Source organism: Erythrolamprus reginae, chromosome 3, assembly GCF_031021105.1.
Source record: "Erythrolamprus reginae isolate rEryReg1 chromosome 3, rEryReg1.hap1, whole genome shotgun sequence".
Taxonomy (NCBI): domain Eukaryota; kingdom Metazoa; phylum Chordata; class Lepidosauria; order Squamata; family Dipsadidae; genus Erythrolamprus; species Erythrolamprus reginae.
The window spans coordinates 160580976-160603289 of NC_091952.1; the positions used below are offsets into that span (position 1 = coordinate 160580976).

Consider the following 22314-nt stretch of genomic DNA (forward strand, 5'->3'; position numbering starts at 1 on the left):
TTTCCCCCGGCGGGGGTCGGGAGTGGGTCCAGCTTTTTGGGGTCCCCCGCGGGCACCTGTGGGCAGGTGTGGGCTCCGCCGGCACCTCCTCCGGGGCCGCCGGCGGCCAGCGCTGCTACGGTGTCTGGGACGGGTCCTGTGGGGACACCAGCGGTGTCCGGGGCAGGGGGGTGGGTTCCTCCGGCCCCTCCGGTCATGCCCCCGCTCCCGGTTTTCCCCTATCCCCATGGGGCGGGTGTTTTTGGTGTGGCGGCCAACTCGGTGTGGGACCCCTTCGCTTGTATTAAAGCGGGGGCCATACCGTGCGGGCTTCCATCCACCCCTCTAGGTTGCCACCTTCACCCGTCGGTCAAGGAGGCTATTTGGCGGGGCGAGTATGTGGATCTCTTTTCGCTGTTGAACCGTGAGGTTCCCAAACAGGAGAAGGAGATCGTCCCGGGTGAGAAAACAAAGAAGACCAAGGTAACGAAATGCTTCAGCTCATGGCTGTATGCCTTTCTTACCTATGGGTCGGTAGTGATCCAACGGCAGCCGGCTATGGCCTCTGCCATGTTTAAGTATATAGACTTAATCGCCAGGGCCCATTTTGAATATAAGGGCACCATCTGGCGCCATTATGATAAGGGTTTCCGCATGAGGATGTCTGTGGAGCCCAACTTGCCGTGGGATATGGTGGTCCCGGACCTGTGGTTCCGGGCCACGCATATGTCCGGGAAGGAAGGGTGTGAGCGCACGGATAGTGGGCACTTTATGGAGGAGGAGCCCGGCGCGGCTTCGCCGGCCAAGGCGACTCCTGGTGTGGCTGGCAAGGGGGCCTCGCCCGCTTGTCATGAGTTTGCTGCAAAAGGGGCGTGTTTTCGTCCCTTTTGTAAATACAAGCATGCCTGCGGGAATTGTGGGGGGTCCCATGCAGCTTCAGTCTGTCCCCGCCCCAAGAAAGGGGCGGAGAAGAAGGGCGGGGGTCCAGGTAAACCTCCCCCACCAGCTGGGGGAAAAGGGGCCCAGCCCAATTAATGTTTCTGTGCTTGAGGGTTGGTTGATCGACTACCACCCTCGCCCGAGAGCCGAGTTGCTCTTGAGGGGCTTCTCTGAGGGATTTAGGATCCCTTATGTGGGTATTAGGAGGGCCTTCATGTCCGACAACCTCAGGTCGGTTGTCGGGCATGAAGACATTGTACGGGCTAAGATTCGAAAGGAGGTGGCTGAGGGCAGGGTCCTTGGGCCCTTCCCGGAGCCGCCCTTTCCGAATCTTCGTGTGTCCCCCTTAGGTGTGGTCCCCAAAAAGGCGAGTGGTGAATTTAGATTGATTCACCATTTGTCTTTTCCAAAAGGGGAGTCAGTGAATGACTTCATTCCTGACGAGCTTTGTTCCGTCCGGTACGCATCCTTTGATGCGGCCGTGGCTATGGTTAGGGAGTGTGGGGTGGGAGCCCTTATGGGTAAATGCGACATTAAGTCGGCATTTCGGCTCCTCCCCATTCACCCAGGCGACTTCGAGCTGCTGGGCTTCCATTTCGAAGGTGGGTTTTATGTGGATAGGGCATTGCCGATGGGATGCTCTATTTCCTGCTCCCTCTTTGAGAGCTTTAGTACCTTCCTCGAGTGGGTGCTCAGGAGGCGGAGTGGCCTGGGGTCTGTCGTTCATTACCTTGATGATTTCTTGATGGCCGGGCCTGCGCAATCTGAGCAATGCTTTGCTTTGATGCGGGACTTCGAAGCCCTTTGTGCTCAATTGGGGGTGCCTTTAGCCTCCGAGAAGACCGAAGGCCCTGCCACCAGGATTACCTTCCTGGGTATTGAATTGGATTCAGTGGAGCAATCTTCTAGATTGCCCCTGGATAAGTTGATTAAGATCAGGTCCAAACTTGAGGCGGTCCTGGGCTGCAGGAAGGTTACTCTTCGGCAGCTCCAGGAGTTGGCTGGGATTCTTAATTTTGCCTGTCGGGTAGTGGTGCCCGGTAGGGCTTTTTCTCGCCGGTTGTATGATGCGATGAAGGGGCTGACTTTGCCCCACCATCGTACCCGCTTATGTGCAGGGGTCAGGGCTGACCTCTGCGTGTGGCGGGAGTTTTTGGGACGTTTTAACGGGTTGTCGTTTTGGCGGCAGGAGCTTCTTTTGGAAGCGGAGCTGCAGCTGTGTTCCGACGCCGCAGGGACTTGCGGTTTTGGGGTAGTGTTAGGTGACCAGTGGTGCTGGTCGGCATGGCCTCCGGAATGGAGTGCCTGTTCATTGGTTAAGGACTTAACCTTTTTGGAGCTTTTCCCCTTGATAGTGGCCTTAGAGCTCTGGGGGGAGCAGTTCAGGGATAAGACTGTGCATTTTTGGTGTGACAATCTAGCGGTTGTCCATGTTGTGAACGCCCTGTCCTCTAAGAGTGACAGGGTGATGCGGCTTGTCCGCCATTTTGTGCACAGGTCCTTGTCTTTGAACGCCTTGTTTTTGGCTAGGCACGTCCCTGGTTTAGATAACGGGGTGGCTGACGCCTTGTCCCGTGGTCAGTTGTCCAGGTTTCGGACCCTGGCCCCGTGGGCCCGAGAGTCGCCGGAGGTGTTTCCAGCCCACCTGTGGAGCCTGGGCGGGCTCTCGAGAGCTGGAGAGATGAGGCCTCCAGGGCGATCGCCTTATCGGTAGCTCCTAGTACCCTGCGAGCTTATCAGCGTGCAGGTAAGGAGTTTGGGGATTTCAGGCTGGGTAAGGGTTACCCCCATTGCTGGCCTGCCCCGGTTGAGCACCTAGCTGAATTCTGTGTCCTGCTGAAGGGGCGTGGCCTTTCAGTGAGGACTATCAGGGCCAGGTTAGCCGGCCTCGCCTTTCTGTCCAAGGCGGGGGGGTTTGATGATTTTACGGGTGATTTTCGCATCCGGAGGATGCTGGAAGGTTGGGTGAGGGAGCGACAGGGGTTTCCCGCTGACGCTCGTCGGGCCCTGACGGTTCAGCAGCTGTCTCTGATTAATCAGACGTTTGGCAGTCTGTGCGCCTCTCCTTACGAGGCTCGGCTGTTCAGGGCAGCGACTTGCGTTATGTTTTTCGGGGCCCTCAGGGTCAGCGAGGCAATGGCCTCCTCGCAGTCTGACTTGTCGCTCCGCGCCTTCCAGCTCGCTGATCTGTCCTTTAGACAGGGGGGTGTCTCTCTTTTGGTGAGACACTCCAAGACGGATCAGTTACACAGAGGGGTTAGACTTGAACTTAGTGCAGCCACCGATAAGTCTGTTTGCCCGGTGGCTGCTTTGCAGCAATTTTGTGTTTTGCGGGGGTCAGGGCATGGGTACCTTTTTATACACCAGGATGGTTCCCCCCTGACCCGGTATCAATTCTGGGCGATAGTGTCTAAGGCTATGTCGCAGGTAGGCATGGATCCCGCCGGTTATGGAACGCATTCGTTCCGTATCGGCGCCGCCACTAGCGCGGCACTTTCTGGTCTCCCGGCCCAACGGATTCAGGAGATCGGCCGCTGGCGGTCAGCGGCATATTTGGGTTATGTTAGGCCCGCTGAGGATCCGGGGCAGGGTTTAGGCTAGGTAACCTCTCTGTGTGTGTCCTCTTCCAGGTTCCCAGTCCAGGCAGAAACCGACGGCGCTGCTGTGTGGCCACAGCATGGTCTTCTGGGCCGGCCGCTCAGCTGCCAGAAGTGCCATCGGGACCCAGCTGTCGTTGGGACGGTGGGTCAATGTTGTTTGGATGGGCCGGAGGGGTATGCGGTGGGAGGGCCTCCTACCGACGCTGCTGGGTACGCAGCATCTCAGGGCGGTACCCGGCGCTGCTGGGCGGGCGGCTACCCAGGGTCGCGCCCAGATGGGACTGGGTGGTCGGCAGCCCATAGCCGCACCCAGATGGCTGGTCTTGCACCTTGGTGGCAATGACCTATGCCTGCTTGGCGGTCTACCGTTGATCGTCCAGGCGCGCGAAGACCTGCGGCGGCTTCGCACGTTGTGGCCCACCACGCAAGTGGTGTGGTCAGAGATCCTTCCAAGGATCGTTTGGAGGGACGCCATTTCCCTTAGGGCCATCCACCGGGTTAGACGTAGGGTGAATAAGGCCGTGGGGAAGACTGTCAAAGAATTAGGGGGGATTGTAGTTGCCCATCCCCTCATCACTGTAGATCGGCCGTGGCTTTACCGGGCCGATGGCGTTCACCTGTCAGAACAGGGGAACGCCATTTTCTTACAGGACCTGCAGAGGTCTCTGCGTGAGCTGGCGCAGATAGAGGGGGGAGTCGGGGGGCCAAGATAGAGATCTGACCCCCGCTCCGTGGCAGGTTAGGGGCGGAAATCTGGGTGGTTTCAGCAACTGCGCGTTCTCCCTTGGGCATCTTTGGGGATGATTGACAGGTTCTCTCCAAGACCATGGTGGGTGCTACCTGCGCACTTGGGGGGAACCTGTCTTTGGGTCCCGCTATTGAAGTCCCAGGGTAGGGGTGAGCCGGCGGGACCCCCCTCATGCGAGTGTATGGCAGGGTCTCAGGTGAGGGAGAGGTCCCTCACCTGGACCAGCATCGATTACGCCCATAGTTGCCCAGGAATGTTGACCTTTTACGTCATTTCCGCCCCGGAAGTGTTTGTTTGACCCTGCAGGTCCATTTGGTTCCGGGTCATAGTTCAGTATGTTGATTATGCAAATTATGCTAATTTATGCTAATTTAATTAATAAATTATGCAAATTTATTATAATAAAAATGACCCAAGTTTAAATCCAGCTCTGGTGTCCGAGTCGTTATTCCGTCTCTTCAGCAATATCGCCGGCCGACTCACCGGCTTCCCGGCGCTTTTGCTGGAGGGCCGGCAGACTCGGGCCCTCCCGATGGCGGCCGCCATCTTGGTTTCGGCCGAAATCTCGCGATGCGAGATTTCGGCCGAGAAGGCCCTGCCCACGTGGCTGGGCATGACGTCGGGTCCGGGCGGGGCCTGCTGGCCCTATTTAAGGGACAGCAGGCCGGGAAGAGAGCCTTTTCGCCCGGACCTGGTGCCTGAGCAGACACCCACCCGCCCTTCCCTATTTTGCAGTGTGCTTCGGGGTCGCCTGCGGGGGCCGAATGGGAATTTTTTGCAGCCTCGCCCATTAGGCCAGGCTGTTTTTTCGCCCATTCCACACTGGGGAGATGGATGGGCGGTTAGGGGGTGTTGGCATTTAATTAGGTTAATTGGCTTACCTCTGGTCATTGGGTAGGCAGGTTAGGGGCGGAAATCTGGGTGGTTTCAGCAACTGCGCGTTCTCCCTTGGGCATCTTTGGGGATGATTGACAGGTTCTCTCCAAGACCATGGTGGGTGCTACCTGCGCACTTGGGGGGAACCTGTCTTTGGGTCCCGCTATTGAAGTCCCAGGGTAGGGGTGAGCCGGCGGGACCCCCCTCATGCGAGTGTATGGCAGGGTCTCAGGTGAGGGAGAGGTCCCTCACCTGGACCAGCATCGATTACGCCCATAGTTGCCCAGGAATGTTGACCTTTTACGTCATTTCCGCCCCGGAAGTGTTTGTTTGACCCTGCAGGTCCATTTGGTTCCGGGTCATAGTTCAGTATGTTGATTATGCAAATTATGCTAATTTATGCTAATTTAATTAATAAATTATGCAAATTTATTATAATAAAAATGACCCAAGTTTAAATCCAGCTCTGGTGTCCGAGTCGTTATTCCGTCTCTTCAGCAAAGAGCAGAATCCACAATGGAGGAATCACCATGAACTCTATCTATCTATCTATCTATCTATCTATCTATCTATCTATCTATCTATCTATCTATCTATCTATCTATCTATCTATCTCTTTCTTTCTTTCTTTCTTCTTCATTGCTTATTTGACCCCCATGACAATCATTAATGTTGTACCACATGATTCTTGACAAATGTATCTTTTTCTTTTATGTACGCTAAGAGCATATGCACTAAGACGAATTCCTTGTGTGTCCAATCACACTTGGCCAATAAAATTCTATTCTATTCTATTCTATTATCTATCTATTGGATTTTATATGCAGCCCCTCTCCGAGGACTTGGGGCAGCTCTCAACATACAAAAGGAAACAATGAAATGCCAACTAAGGCCTATCTATCTATCTATCTATCTATCTATCTATCTATCTATCTATCTATCTATCATCTATCTATCTATCTATCTATCTATCTATCATCTATCTATCTATCTATCTATCTATCTATCTATCTATCTATCTATCTATCTATCTATCTATCTATTAGATTTGTATGCCGCCCCTCTCTGTAGACTTGGGGCAGCTAACAACAGTAATGAAACAACATATAACAAATCTAACATTTAAAATAATTAAAAGACCCTTAGTTAAAAAACCAAATTAATTAATTATGCCACTTCAAGACAGGAAGTGTTCTTGGTTCTTTTCCAGAATGTATGGTGGGAATATGTGGACTAGGTATAGGACATTTAGCCTTGCTGTATTTCTGACATACTTATGGGATATTTCTTTGAGTGGTGTGTTGGCCTAGAGGTGGACCTCTCGCCTCACAATCAGGATGCTGTGAGTTGGATCCTAGATGAATGCAGATATTTCTCTCTCTAGGCACAATTATAATATATCTGTTGAACAAAACTCTGCATCGGTGACAGGAAGGGCCTCTGGCCAATGAACATTCAGCTCCATTCAGTTGCCCTGACTCCACCCCGCAAGGGATTATGAAATTAAAAGGAGATGATATGGGCTAGTTTGTTGATGCTCTGTCTTCACTATCAGAGAAATAATGCTGAAAAATTTTCCATCAAGCACTGAAGGAGATTAACAGACCATTGGCTAATTTAGTGTCAGTCTCTTGTACAGACTATTGCAGAATCTTTTGGACTTTCTTTAAACATTTGCCTGACCTATATATAAAAGACTGGCTGAGAGGTTGGGGAAATGAGGAAGCTTACTAAACCATATCTTCTTACAAATTCATGGCAGAGATGATCCCTATGACTTATGGTTCATTAGAGAGCAAGTGCCATGGATTTCAAAGAAGCTTCTTTTCAGGCAAGAACTAAAGCACTGGCTAATATATCAGCTGTCATATACATGAGCAAACAATGACATTGCCAAAGATATTACCAATTTTTCCATCAGTTCTAAAACATCCAGCTTTTTTTCCTGCATCCTGCACAAAGCTTCAGACCATCTGTACATAAGCGATGAATGGAAGGTGGGTGTTTGCATTATCTTCTGCATGAAGATAATTAATGGAGATGATTTCCCTCAGCTTCTCTGAAATTTCCTTGTCCTTCCTTGCTAACATTTCACCTCTATTTTTATAATTAAATATTTCTCATTTAATCTTCTCTATGTGTGAAGGTAAGAAGGATCATCAGATGGGACTAGTGAGTGCATCCAAAATACTACTCATTGATTACATTTAACAAATGCCATTTTAAAAAATTAAATAAAATATATATTTGAGAATAGACTTAAAAAGAAATTAGTGCAGAACCCAGAAGAAAAACTGTAACAAAAGAAGAAAATGCTAGCCCAACTATTTAAGGTTGCTCAGCACTATTTTAGCCCACTATTGGAGCCCTATTTCAATGTTATTTTATATTTTACATAATCATATATGTTAAATCATACATATTATAATAAAAAGGGGGAAAGTGAAGTTGTTCAGGGTACATTTGTGTCTTTTCTTGATGATGGGTGTTTCCTTGATAATGAATGTTATTTAAATTAAAGTTTAGCCAAGCAAGAACTTTCAAGATGAGACTTCATCATTCCATGCAGTTATCATACATATAGGATTCACCTTTACAAGGTTTCAATATGATTTGAGGATGCTTATTAAATTTCCTGTTGCAATGTTCCCAAATTTCAAAGTAGGGCTACATTCAAACCACTAGTCAGGGCTTTGCTTGATGAAATTTCTGAAATGGATGAAAAGCAGTAGTCTGTATCCAATTAACCTTTTCATTTTGCCCGTGTGACAGTTATTCCATTTTGGAGAAGGGGAAAGTCTCCACATATCTATGGTAACACAATTTACTTTATGCAAATAGGTGAGTACTACTAACCTAGGAGTATAATAATACACAACAGGATTGCAATCAATGCTCCCGTGCTGAGTCCAACAGGCAAGAATATTGCTTCAGCATTACAGGAGAGGACGGAGCCATCAGAGTCACATCTGCAAACTCGGATTGTCATTGTGTTTGTACTGCTTTGTTTTGGATAGCTGCTATCTTCAATGACAATTGGAAGGAGATAGAACTCTTGCTGTCGACGGCTGTAACCGCTTCTGCCAGCTACAATTCCTGCTGTGTTGTCTGAAAAACAGGATTGAGTTACTGTTCTCATTATCATCATGGCTCAGAAATGGCACTGAGCACGATTTCTTGTGAAAATGCAGGAAATAAATGAATAAAAGTTATGGAGAATGGCCTAAAATGTTATGGCTTACATGTAATTGTCAGCAATGCAGTAGCCTTGTTTTTTTCCTATTTTACTAACCTCCAGCATCACACAACAAATAAAATGATTTATCCTGGGCCAAATTCTTCTTATGGCCGTGTGCTAAAAAGGGTGGGTGGGTATTACCCAGAGCACTTTAATAGAGATATTTTAAAATTATTATTACTTTATTGTAAAATGCTGAAAGGTACCACTCATGTTATTTTTCTAATATTCATCTTCTCATTATTTTGTTGCCTTCCTCAGCATCTCAATTTGAAAGGCTCACCATGAAGATAATCCATATGGCATTTCCCATGGAATATAAATTAAATGTAGGAAACCATGGACAGTGCGAAATAATCTAAAGCAGATGTCCCCAACCTCCAGTCCACGAACCAGCACTGATATGCCATCATGGTATGCCAGCAACTCAGCAAGCAATGAAGGGGCAAAACCATGCCCCTCCGGTCCATGGAAAAACCTTTCCCTGTGGAATCGGTCCCTGGTGTTTAGGTCACTGTCTAAAGTCTTCCTTTGCCTTTGCTCTCTTTAAAGAAATAAATTTCTTTTCCAGTAAAATGAAGAAGAATGGTTAACAAAAAATAACAAATACATTTTTGGCCTAGAACTAGATGTCATGGTTGCAAGTTTCTTTCTCTATGGGCAGCAACTAAATAAGGTGGAAATTTGCTCTGGGAGGCCTTCATGACATACATTTTACATTATTAAGGGGGAGGGAAAGAAGAGATGGAGATTCAGAGCTGATGTCAATCTCATTTGTGCTTTAACAGGAATCCTCCATTGTATCATTGCCCAAAGCATCACATTGAAATAATGCAACTCTACCATTCTTCCCCAGGCAAATAACAATTATTGTAACTCTTACTATACAATCTATGTCAGTTTGACAGCATGCTTGTCAGAGAATAGTAAAAATAAGAAAAGCCAAATTACCATAAGAAGGAAGAATGCCATCTTCTCCTTTTTTCTTGTTTCCTCAGCTCTACCAAGTCTACCAATTTCTCTACCCAACTTCCTTCCCACTGTGCCCTTTTTTTGATGTTATGTCAATTGAAACCAAAGGTTCAAGAAACAGGAGTATTCAGAAAACTCAACGTTCTAAAATAATTATTGGTATTATGTTTAAACTTATTATTTTTACTGCTTAGAGTGACTAGAAGGGGGGAAAATGATCTGTCGGATTTTTTTACAGTACAGATGGGGGCTTTGAGGTAAACCAGATAGATCAGCTCTTTGAGGTAAATCTTTAAGCTAAACCAGATTAGAAGCCAAAGTTATGAATAATAATACTTTTTTTCATTATACGATTACCATAACATACTTTTTGCAGTCTGAGTGTGCTTCTCCCCTCCCTCTATCTATGAGTAAAGCCTAAGATCTTCCTCAAATTATATTTCTGCCTCAGACCAAAATTTTCTAACCATTGTCTTGGTTGTAGCTCTTCCTCTTGCTCTTTAAGGTTATTCCTGCAGCCCAATCCATCATGGGACGTTCAGGGAAATTGCTAAAATTGTCCCTCTTTCTGAAAAAGACCCTTCCCATACCCAGCAGTGTATCATACATATTATATTAGCCTGCAGCTTTTCATAGTATAGGGGAAATCATGACTATAACTCAGGGGTGAAATCCTCTGAACTCTGCTATGGGTTCGCTTCATGCGTACTTCAGACACTACCGTACAGCACTGAAAAATGAGCATTTTGAAGCCATCAGAGTCTGCAAAGCTAAGTAGAACAGCGAAGGCAGAATCAGCTGTGCCACATTATTTAGATTAGCTAGAAAACAGGGGATACTGCTTTCTAGCTAATCTAGATGGTATGGCGCAGCTGATCATCGAATATACCGGTTCAGGTGAATCAATTCGAACCGATAGTATTTCACCTATTCTGTAACCCAACTGCTAACTTTAGAACTGTTGACTAGAAATGAAGTCATTTATATAAAACAACTCTTCTTTTTTGCTCAGCATCTAAGAAACAATTACACTTTGAAATAATTCACAATCACATGTATAAATAAAAACAGGAGGAAAGGAATGACAGAACAAACTGGTCCCATAATTGTTTGAAGTATAAACAATCTTACTTGTGAAATCGTGGACTGTAAAATTTGGCTTCGCAGTAACTTCAGGAGACAGTCGAAAAGAGAATTTTTGCCCAGCAGGAGCCAAATCCTTGTCTGCTGCACCAATAACCTGAATTACCTAAACACACAATGGAATAAAAAAAATATGAAAATAAAACAAGATCTTAATTTGATAGTTAGATAACTATAGATTGTTATCTAACTATCTGATAGATAGAAGTAGACAGTGAGATGTCAATCCTAAATTGAAATGTGGTTATATTAATGAGCTGGACAAGACCAGCCAATGTAGTCTAACATTATAATATTTATTTAGCAGATGTACATGCATAGCTGTCCATCTCAAAGAACATTACTCTGCAATACAATCCATCTGTAGCAATAAATTTCATGTGACCATTCCCTAGAACTAAGGAGAAATTTCCTGACAGTTAGAACAATTAATCAGTGGAATGACTTGCCTCCAGAAATTGTGAGTGCTCCAACACTGGAAGCTTTTAAGAAGAGATTAGACAACCATTTGTTTGAATTGGTGTAGGGTTTCCTGCCTGAGAAAGGGGTTGGAATAGAAGACCTCCACAATCCCTCCTAACTCTGTTATTCTGTTTTAATCTTCTTTATTATAAAATATCACTTTGGAGGAAAAAAAAACTCCTGAAGATGTTAACATTTGGCTGGAACACAACTAGAAAGCATTACATTCATCTTCTGAGATTGAATGCTTATAACATTTGTGAATGCTTTTATAGTAAAACTTATATTAAGCTTTCAAGTCATTAGTGATGTGATAATAGCGGCGCCGGACTTACCCGGCAGCAGGCTTTGCTGGAGGGACCGGGAGACACCGGACCCTCATGGCGGCCGCCATTTTGGATCCCAAGCGGATCCAAAGCGGAGCCAGCATCGGCTGGGCTCCGCTCTGGTTTGAGGCCCCAGTTGCCCCGGTGGTCGGGTGGTGTTTCCCCTCGGCGGGGGGGGGGTCCCTGGGGGGTGTGGCCCTATAATAAAGGGCCTAGGCATAAAGCGGTAGGCAGTTTAGCTGCCACCACTAGGGAAGGGGACGGATTGGCCTTCTAAGGGGGGTGGCACTCGTGAGGCCGGCTGTGCAGAGTAGGCCTTGCCTCTTGGGTGTAGGCCCCTCGGGGGTGGTTTCTCCCCCTTTCTCTTCAACCGAGTCCCATGGCCCCTAAAAAGAAGCAGGCTCGGGCACCCCCGGCCCAACCGGTGGTGCGGCCTAGGAGGGTTGCCAGGCCTTCTGCCCGGGCTCGGGCTGCCACAGAGGGGCCCCTGGGGGTGGACCCATCTGAAGGGGTGGTGGGGTTCGTGCCTGCGCCTCCTCACCCTGCGGTTTCTCCTTCTCTCTCCTGGGCCAGGGTCTTGGAGAGGCTCGACGAGCTGGAGCGGTGGCGGTCAGGAGCAGGCCCGGAGGGGCTTCCCATGACTGCCTCCGCAGCATGGGGTAATGACCCCGAAGAGGAACCAGCCCAGGATGGGCAGGTGGCCCACACCGCGCAGCTGGCCCACACCGGGCAGAGGGCCCATACCGGGCAGACGGCCCAGACCGGGCAGATGGCCCAGTCGGGGCAGTGGTCATCATTCCAGGGCCCAACCAGGATGGGCCCCCCGTGGATGGCTTCCACCCCTTATGGGGCAGGTGAGGTTGCACCACACTCTGGCACCACACCGCTCCTCCCCGTGCAGGGTCCAGGGTTTATCCCGCCTGCATTGGGGAGTGGCACTAGCTTTCTGGGGGCCACTGCGGGCACATGTGGGCAGGTTTGGTCCCCACCGGCCCCGCCGGTAGGGGCGCCAGGGGCATCTTTTCCACCTGGGGCAGGGGTGGGGGATTGGATCCCTCCTCCGCCGTCCATTATGCCACCGCCCCCTTTGGTGTACCCACCGGGGCTTGGGGTGCTGGGGACGGGGGCCACCACGGTGTGGGACCCGTTCGCCAGTATCAAGCCTGGGGCCATCCCTTGTGGGTTGCCCGCGACACCATTGGGCTATCATCTCCATCCCTCGGTGAAGGAAGCAATCTGGCGGGGGGAATATGTCGACCTTTTCTCCCTTTTAAATAGGGAGGTCCCCAAGCAGGACAAGGAGGTGGTGCCTGGGGAGAAGGTTAAAAAAACGAAGGTCACAAAGTGTTTCAGCTCTTGGCTGTACGCTTTTTTGACCTTCGCTTCGGTAGTGATTCAGAGGCAGCCGGGTAGGGCCGCTGCCTTGCTGAAATATATAGATCTAATAGCGAGAGCCCACTTTGAGTACGCAGGTACGATCTGGAGGCACTACGACAAGGGGTTTAGGATGCGTATCACCCATGACCCCTACTTGCCCTGGGATATGGTGGTCCCGGACCTTTGGTTCCAGGCCACTCATATGTCCGGTAAAGAAGGATGTGATAGGACCGACAGCAGTCATTTTATGGAAGAGGAGCCCGCGACGCCCGCGGCGGGTGGAGCAGGAAAGGGGGCCTCCCTGGTGTGCCACGAGTTCGCCGCAAAAGGGGCGTGTTTTCATCCCTTTTGCAGGTTTCGTCACGCATGCGGGAATTGTGGGGGGAACCATTCCTCAGCCATGTGTCCCCGCCCCAAGAAGGGGGCGGAAAAGAAGGGCGGGGGTCCCCCAAAGCCTCCCCCACCTGTTGGGGGTAAAGGGGCCCAGCCCAATCAATTTACAAGTGCTTGAGGGTTGGTTGGGTGACTACCACCCTCGCTCGAGAGCGGCCGCTCTCTTGCTAGGATTCTCGAAGGGATTTAGGATCCCTTATATGGGTGTTAGGAGGGCCTTCATGTCTGACAACCTTAGGTCGGTTGTTGGTCATGAGGACATTGTTAGGGAGACGATTCGGAAGGAGGTGGCCGAGGGTAGGGTCCTCTGGACCTTCCCGGAGCCGCCCTTCCCGAATCTTCGTGTGTCTCCCTTAGGTGTGGTCCCCAAAAAGGCGAGTGGTGAATTTAGGTTGATTCACCATTTGTCTTTTCCAAAAGGGGAGTCAGTGAATGACTTCATTCCTGATGAGCTTTGTTCAGTCCGGTATGCATCCTTTGATGCGGCCGTGACTATGGTTAGGAAGTGTGGGACAGGAGCCCTTATGGGTAAATGCAACATTAAGTCGGCATTTCGGCTCCTACCCATACACCCCGACGACTTGGAGCTGTTGGGCTTCCATTTCGAAGGTGGTTATTACGTGGACAGAGCCTTGCCTATGGGTTGCTCTGTCTCGTGCTCTCTGTTCGAGAGTTTTAGCACCTTTTTGGAATGGGCGCTCAGGAGGCAAAGTGGTCTGGGTACTGTCGTTCACTACCTTGATGATTTCTTGTTGGCGGGGCCTGCGCATTCAGATAATTCTAATGCGGGACTTCGAAGCCCTTTGTGCTCAATTAGGGGTGCCTTTAGCCTCTGAGAAGACCGAAGGCCCCGCCACCAGGATTACCTTTCTGGGTATTGAATTGGACTCAGAGGAGCAATCTTTCAGATTGCCCCTAGAGAAGTTGCTCAAGATCAGAAGGAAGCTCGATGAGGTGCTGGGCTGCCAGAAGGTTACCCTACGGCAGCTTCAGGAATTGGCAGGCATTCTTAATTTTGCCTGTCGGGTGGTTGTTCCTGGTAGGGCTTTTTCCAGGAGGTTATACGACGCGATGAAGGGGCTCCGTTTGCCCCATCATCATACCCGCCTCTGCGCTGGGGTCAGGGCTGACCTCGGCGTGTGGCGGGATTTCTTGGTCAGGTTTAATGGTTTGTCTTTCTGGAGGCACGAGCTTCTTTTGGAAGCTGAGTTGCAGCTCTGCTCTGATGCTGCGGGGACTTGTGGTTTCGGGGTAGTGTTAGGTGACCAGTGGTGCTGGTCGGCATGGCCTCCGGAATGGAGTGCCTCTTCGTTGGTTAAGGACCTTACGTTCTTAGAGCTCTTCCCCTTAATAGTGGCCTTAGAGCTTTGGGGGGAGCAGTTTAGGGACAAGACTGTGCACTTTTGGTGTGACAACCTAGCGGTTGTCCATGTGGTGAATGCCCTGTCCTCTAACAGCGACAGGGTCATGCGGCTTGTCCGCCATTTTGTGCACCTGTCATTGTCCCTAAACGCATTGTTTTTGGCTAGGCATGTCCCCGGGTTGGATAACGGGGTCGCTGATGCCTTGTCCCGTGGTCAGTTGTCCAGGTTTCGGACCCTGGCCCCGTGGGCCCGAGAGTTGCCAGAGGTGTTCCCCAGCCACCTCTGGAGTCTGGGGGGGGATCCAGAGTGGTGGAGAGACGAGGCATCCAGGGAAATCTCCTTGTCTGCAGCGCCCAGCACCCTCAGGGCATACCAGCATGCAGGTAAGGAGTTTGGGGATTTCAGGCAGGGCAGGGGTTACCAGCTTTGTTGGCCTGTCCCTGTAGAGCACCTGGCCGAGTTTTGCGTCCAGCTTAGGCAGCGTGGCCTGTCAGTTAGGACGATCTGGTCCAGGTTAGCCGGCCTCGCCTTTCTGTCCAAGGCGGGGGGGGTTTGCGGATTTTTCGGGTGACTTCCGCATCCGGAAGATGCTGGAAGGCTGGCTGAGGGAGCAAGCGGGGGCCCCTGGTGACACTCGTCGGGCTCTGACGGTGGAGCAGCTGTCTTTAATTAACGGGGTTTTTGACAGTCTGTGTGCCTCATTGTACGAGGCCCGTCTTTTTAGGGCAGCGACTTGTGTCATGTTTTTTGGGGCCCTCAGGGTCAGCGAGGCCATGGCTTCGTCTCAGGCTGACACTTCGCTCCGAGCCTTCCAGTATGCTGATCTGGCCTTTAGACAAGGGGGAGTGTCCCTTGTAGTAAGGCAGTCGAAGACAGATCAGCTACACAGAGGGGTTAGCATCCAGCTTAGTGCGGCCGCCGACCAGTCGGTGTGTCCAGTGGCCGCCCTACAGCTTTATTGTAGCTTGCGGGGGTTGGGGCAAGGGTACCTGTTTAGGCATTGGGACGGTACCCCTCTGACCCGTTACCATCGAGATACGCCCATGAGTTGCCCAGGAAGTTTTTGTCATAATGTCATTTCCGCCCCGGAAGTATTTGTTTGACCCTGCAGGTCCATTTCCGGGTCATAGTTGATTATGCTAATATATGCAAATTTAACGAATAAATTATGCAAATTTATGTTAATAAAAATGACCCAGTTTAAATCCAGCTCTTGTGTCCGTGTCGTTACTCCGTCTCTCCAGCAATAGCGGCGCCGGACTTACCCGGCAGCAGGCTTTGCTGGAGGGACCGGGAGACACCGGACCCTCATGGCAGCCGCCATTTTGGATCCCGAGCGAAGTCTCGCGAGGCGAGACTTCGCTCGGGAGTTCAGGCCTGACAGGCCTGGCTGCTGATTGGTCCGGGCGGGGCCTGCTCGCACTATATAAGGGCGAGCAGGCCGAGGCTCAGCATTTTCGCCTCGGACAGCAGCCACGAGCAGACACCCGCCCGCCCTCCCTATTTTGCAGTGTGCTTAGGGGTCGCCCTTAGGGGGCCGAATGGGAATTTTTTGCAGTTCTGCCTCTTAGCCGGGCTGTTTTTTCGCCCATTCCACACTGAGGAGATGGATGTGCGGTTAGGGGGTGCTTGCTTTATTAGGTTAATTGGCTTACCTTTGGTCATTTGGGTAGGCAGGTTAGGGGCGGAAAACTGGGGGGTGGTTTAGCTACCGCGCGTTCTCCCTTGGTGGGCATCTTTGGGGATGATTGACAGGTTCTCCGCAAGCTCATGGAGGGAGCGTCTGCCTGAGCAGCTGGGGGGAGCCTGTCTTTGGGTCCTGCACCTTTAATTCCCGGATTCGGGTTAGCCGGTGGGACCCCCCTCATGCAAAGCATGGCAGGGTCGCAACTACGCCCATGAGTTGCCCAGGAAGTTTTTGTCATAATGTCATTTCCGCCCCGGAAGTATTTGTTTGACCCTGCAGGTCCATTTCCGGGTCATAGTTGATTATGCTAATATATGCAAATTTAATGAATAAATTATGCAAATTTATGTTAATAAAAATGACCCAGTTTAAATCCAGCTCTTGTGTCCGTGTCGTTACTCCGTCTCTCCAGCAAAAGATTATCCTATCCCTTCAATTCTGAGAGAGAGGGCATGGCAAGAATGCTAGCCTTCTTTGTCCAGGCCTGGTGATGTTCCATTCTGATGCCAATCTTTTTATTGTTTGGAACCTTTGTTGTTGTACATCTACTGTATGTTCTAAGCATTTCACAGGAACTAATACCATAAAAGGGACAAACCTCATATAAGCAGTTTCCAGGAACAGATCTTTAAAAATATTATATGGTCTACACAGAGGAGAGTATCTTGTGTCCTTTGAGCAACAATTTTGTACAAGAAAAAACTATTAGAGCCTATAGGATTTGGAACATTACATTTTGTTCCACACAGCTTCTAAAACAGGACTGAATTATGGACTATAACAGGCTGAAATGTCTTCTCTTTATCACCATGAGTATATTTCAGCCGATCATTTTTCCTAACCTGACAAGGCAACTATAGTTTTTATAGGATTGGTTCAACGGTAAACAGCTTATATAGAACAAAGTAGGTTCAAGGATTGTCTGAAGACTCATTGTATAGTAGCTGAATATCTATTTTGTAAACCGCTGTTCATTTGCTGAACAATGAATGCATTTTCCATTAATGATTGCCATGGGGTACAAATAAGCAATCAGGAAACAATCAATATTAATATAAATTGTAAGGATACAAGAAACAAGTTACATTAGTGGGAGGAAATAGGTGATAGGAATGATGAGAAAAGTAATAGTAATAGTAGCCATCTCCATTAAGAGAACCTAATTAGCTATATACACAAAAGACAACTTATTCTGCATTAAATTATGGATTTCCTGGCAAAGAGCATGAGAAACTAAACATAAAACTGAATCAAGATAAAAATTGAAGCATTGTTTCACTGGCCTTCAGTGGATTTTTGTGTTGCTTTTGTTGCTACCAGTTCTCCTGAGAAATTATTGTGTGAACATACAGGGTACGTTCTAAAAGTAATGCAATTATTTTTTTAAAGTAATTTATTGAACAGATTTGCACAAACACTTAAAATTCCTCAAAGTACTGTCCTTGGGCTTCTACACATTTTTTCCAGCAACTCTGCCGTGACTGGTACGCACCCTGGAAGGCGTCTTTGGGAACCTCTCGCAAGGGTCTTCGTCACGGCTGATTGCATCTCTTCTATGGATGAAAAACGCACCTGGCCACAACCCGCTACAAGTCCATGAGTTCCTGGCCAAACACCAGGTGCCAATGCTGTCCCCCCCCCCAATAATCCTGATGTCACCCCAGCAGACTTCTTTTTGTTCCCAGCCCTGAAAGAAACCCATTTTTCGTCCATAGAAGAGATCCAATCAGTCATGACAAAGACCTTGTGAGAGGTCTCCGAAGACGCCTTCCAGGGCACGTACCGGTCATGGCAGAGTTGCTGGAAAAAATGTGTAGAGGCCCAAGGACAGTACTTTGAAGAATTTTAAGTGTTTGTGCAAATCTGTTCAACAAATTACTTTAAAAAAAATTGCATTACTTTTGGAACGTACCCTGTAGATAAACAATTGTACAACTATCCTCCACTCTCAGTATGCAATATAGGATTAATTAAACTAACCTGTTTTTTAGAGTTGTCGCAAATGAGTATTAGGCAACTTTTTTAGATTAGTTGATGAATCTTGAGAGCACATTCTAAATTTTCACATTAAATGGCATCATATTTTTTGTGCATGGGCAAACTATCCATTTGCCAAGAAAAATTAGTCAGGCAATATACACATTCATTTTTTAAAAATCACTGGACAATATACTTTCAAACAAATCACTTGGCTGTAAGAACCATTGATTAATAAGCATATAAATAAAACAGTAAATTATAGAATTTCAAGCAGGCTTTCTTAAGTCAGTTTTATAGTTTGTTAACCATTACACTGTTTATGATTATATCCACACATAATAGACTGCACATCTAATATTTGAAAAAAAGAATAATATACCTGTCCCCGCCGTGCATTTTCACACACATAAGATTCATAGGGTACTGTAATTTCTGGAGGAAATTCATTGACATCCAAGACATTTATGATGACATTAACTTTGCTGGTCAAGAGTGGATTGCCTATTAGGAAAATAATTTTAAAACGAACCATGAAGTATTGTTACTATCCTAGGCAATATTGCACAAAGCAATGAAAAATGGCAGTGCTCATCTTTTTTTATATGTCATTTTAGACACTAATTTTAGACTGATTTGGTAAATTCTTATAAAAAATGGACTGTGCCCAGTAATGATATAATGACTGCACAGAAAACTTAGTTATATAATTTATCATATTTATTAGAAAGCACTTATCATGTTTTTGTTCTGAGTAAATATTTATAGTGTACCATTCATGCAGGATATATATTTTTTCTTGTTTACAGTACAATAAATAACCAAGGATCTAGGCTTAAACAACCATATACATACAGCACCAAAGCAAACTATCTTCACACTTTTGCAGATAATATACCTATGCATGGTAAACAGTTTTCCACAAAGAGAAAACTCATCATATGCAGATCATGTATTCCAAAGGCAATTCAGTTACATGTCAGTTTTAAAGTATATGACTATAATATTTATATGATTTTGCTTCAATTTTTAAAGAGATTTACCAATCCCAATGACATGACCAATGTCAGAGAACATCAAACTTAGCAAGAAAACAAATGCATTTCTTCTACAAAAATATTCTGTTGAACAGAGACAAGGGTGGTGGTGGTGAATGAGGCAACCTGGTTGCTTTTCAACCAAAGTTATTTTGAGCTTGTGAAACCTAAGGTAGTACAGTCGTACCATGGTAGTAAACTGCTTTGAAATTCATCAAATTGGATATTCAACGCATTATGATATGAAATTTTTGTCCCAGTTTTTATCATTTTGGGTACTTGATGCACAAGCTAGAACTTTTGATGTTGCTTTTTTACTTTTTGACATTACTTATGGGGGGGGAAAATCATTGTTTTGGTACTCATCAGGCCTCCAAGAACCAAATAATGATGAGTACTGACGTCTTCCATGAATGAAATAAACCCACCCTGGCTCCAAAATCTAGAGGCTATTCAGGTTTTGATGGAAAAAAACAAATGTAGATGGTTGGATGGAGTTTGTACATGTCTACAAACATTAGGTGTATTGTAGTAGTCAGCTATATTTTGGGCTGACTACTACAATACACTGCACTGCAATGAGTAAATTGGATCATGTCAAAAATGAAATGAAATTTTATATACATGTATTTAATTAATTTGAGTTGAATAAATTCATATGATTCCTTATTTAATAATTTTCCCATTATCTAAGGGCAACTTTGATTTATATATATGTTGTACAAAATAATTTAGAATGTAGGTATGTATGTAGCTATGTACGAACACATATATATAGCTGCTGGAATCAGAAACTATTCAAAGTTTTACATAGAACTGTAACACCTCCAGACATTTTGGAACTAGATGGAAAATATTTTTTAAAAAAATGATATATATTTTTTGCTAAGCCTTGTATAGGGATGCTTGTTAGCATTTATCAGTCAGCAGTAGACTTGTTTAGCATTTCTAAGATTTAAATGTTCAATGAATGGTGAATTTAAAATATAAAAAAGGAACATAAACAAGGAAGGCACAAATCCCTAAGTTATGAGTACATATACTTCATGATGTATGATATATTTGATAAATAGAAGGGAAAATATGCATGACTTAGGGATTTTCTGTGAATGTTTATTATCAATGAGATTCAAATAAAGATGAAACCAGAGCCCCCATCAAGGATTTTTGTTTACTTAACTATATTTTTAATACTTAAAAACAATAATAATCAGGTTCATGCAAAACATATTCAGAACAAATCCCACTGAAACCAGTATTATTAATGGGTTTTATTAATCATAACCACAATACATTTCCAGTGTATTTAGTTATGATTAATTTCTGCATGCCATACTTAGAATGTTTAATCAGTAATTATACAAGCTTATGAGAGCACTGAAATAGCTTTGAAAATTGTTCTTGGAAGCCTGCTTGTTTCTGAGTCATCATTATACTGTAGAGTCACATATGAATTCCCCTACCCACCCACCTTCAACAAGACAAAAAAAAGACTATTGAAACTTAAATTAAACAGAATAATCAAGGAAGAAAACAGGCCATTAAAGTTATTAAAATATGACTGGAAACAAACAACTGGTGACTCATTCAGGGAGATTTCTTTATGCATAGTGGAAAGCAGTGGAATTAAACCATTAGTCTGGAAGGAAAGCAGTTCACCTAACCATAGAACACGTTCTCTGTTCATCATAAAGCTGCCATCTCTCTGTCCATATCATTGTCCACATGGGAGTAGATTCCCTTGTGATGCAGTAGGATTTTTGCAATCCTTGGAGAAACAATCCTTCCATTCATTCTCTAGGGTTTCTGTTAAGTTGATCATATAAATCTGAGTAAAATTAAGCCCTTTTATGCATCTCTGGACACATATATTAAAGGTCAAAAAGAACAAGTAAAATGTATTAATGAAGTTGTATGCAAAGCCTACTTTACTTTTCCAAGCTTCCAAGGTTGAGCAAAAGAAAAGAAAAAAGAAAGACATTGTGTCTTCCTGTAAGAAGCAGATTGAAAGACAGAGTCTAACAGATTTCCAATTAGAGAAAAACAGAGCAGAGATAAAGACATAGATAAAGAGGTGGTTTATGTTTGCTTTGCTATTTCTATGACTCTAGTGAGCAGTAGGATAAAACATTTGATGCTTATTGAGTTGCTTCTACAAACCACCAACACTTTACCCTTGGATTATCCACGGTTGACCTATCCAGATTCCTAAGAGGTCAGTAAGAGGCGGGTACAAGTGCACTAGAGTGCCTTCCGTCCCCTGTCCTATTGCTTTCCTATATCTCCTATACCTTTCTTCTATTCCTATATCTCTTCTATTCTTTCACTGATATGTTCTATTCATATAACTTCTCTTCTATTCTTTTTAGATATATTTTCTATGAGTATATCCTCTATAACCTTCATCATGTATTTTACTATGTTTATACTCACTAAACCCCTCATTATGTATTGGACAAAATCAATCAATCAATCAATCAATCAATCAAATAAATTATTCCTGGATTAGATTTGCAACTAACAAGTATACAAAACTACCCCTGACAACTCATTACCTGCAGCTGGAACTGTATATGTTACTTTACACTGAAATCCAGAGTCTTGACTATTCTCAGAGAATGAATAACCTATATACATTGTGCCAGGTGGTAAATATGAGGCATACATCAATCCAAATTATAGACACACTACAGGGCACTGGATATGAGGCAACTAAATGGAAGTTCAGACTTCCACTAAAACTAACCCAAAAGGAGAAAGAATCATGTCTGTAATTTTAACTGCTTATTCAATATTTTCCCCACCTCAGGAATTATGCCGTATAGTGAATGAGATTAATTACTGACAAAAGATATAGATTGTTTGAAGCCGATCCCTAAGAGATCCCTAGGAATCTGCCAGACAATATAGGAAATCTCTGAATGAAGTGTTCCGATGTGTTCTGTTTCATAAGACAAAACAAACAAACAAACAAACATTTTGCCAAATGATTTCATGACAATTTATAACCATGACAATTTCCGAAATGACAACTATCCCATTTTCTATTGTACTTACTAACTTTACTTGCAATTATTGAAAAATTGTACTGTGGAGTATTCTCTCTATCAAGTAACTCATTTGTGGCAACAGTTCCTTCCATTCCATCTATAGTAAAGTAGCTATCCATATCATTCTTCCAGTCTATGAAGTACCT

At 46.0% G+C, this 22314-nt stretch overlaps 1 protein-coding gene across 2 annotated transcripts in view; it reads right to left on the reverse strand.

Moving 5' to 3' along the window:
- The window catches only part of CDH12 (cadherin 12), an 896151-nt gene that overhangs the window by 4252 nt on the left and 869585 nt on the right, over positions 1–22314 (reverse strand). For both annotated transcript variants that reach the window (XM_070747115.1, XM_070747113.1), the window contains 4 exons: positions 22176–22312; positions 18464–18585; positions 10484–10601; positions 7999–8250 (listed from right to left, as the gene is read on the reverse strand). In XM_070747115.1, the coding sequence (XP_070603216.1) occupies positions 7999–8250; positions 10484–10601; positions 18464–18585; positions 22176–22312 (629 nt within the window). The remainder of the gene's footprint in view (positions 1–7998; positions 8251–10483; positions 10602–18463; positions 18586–22175; positions 22313–22314) is intronic.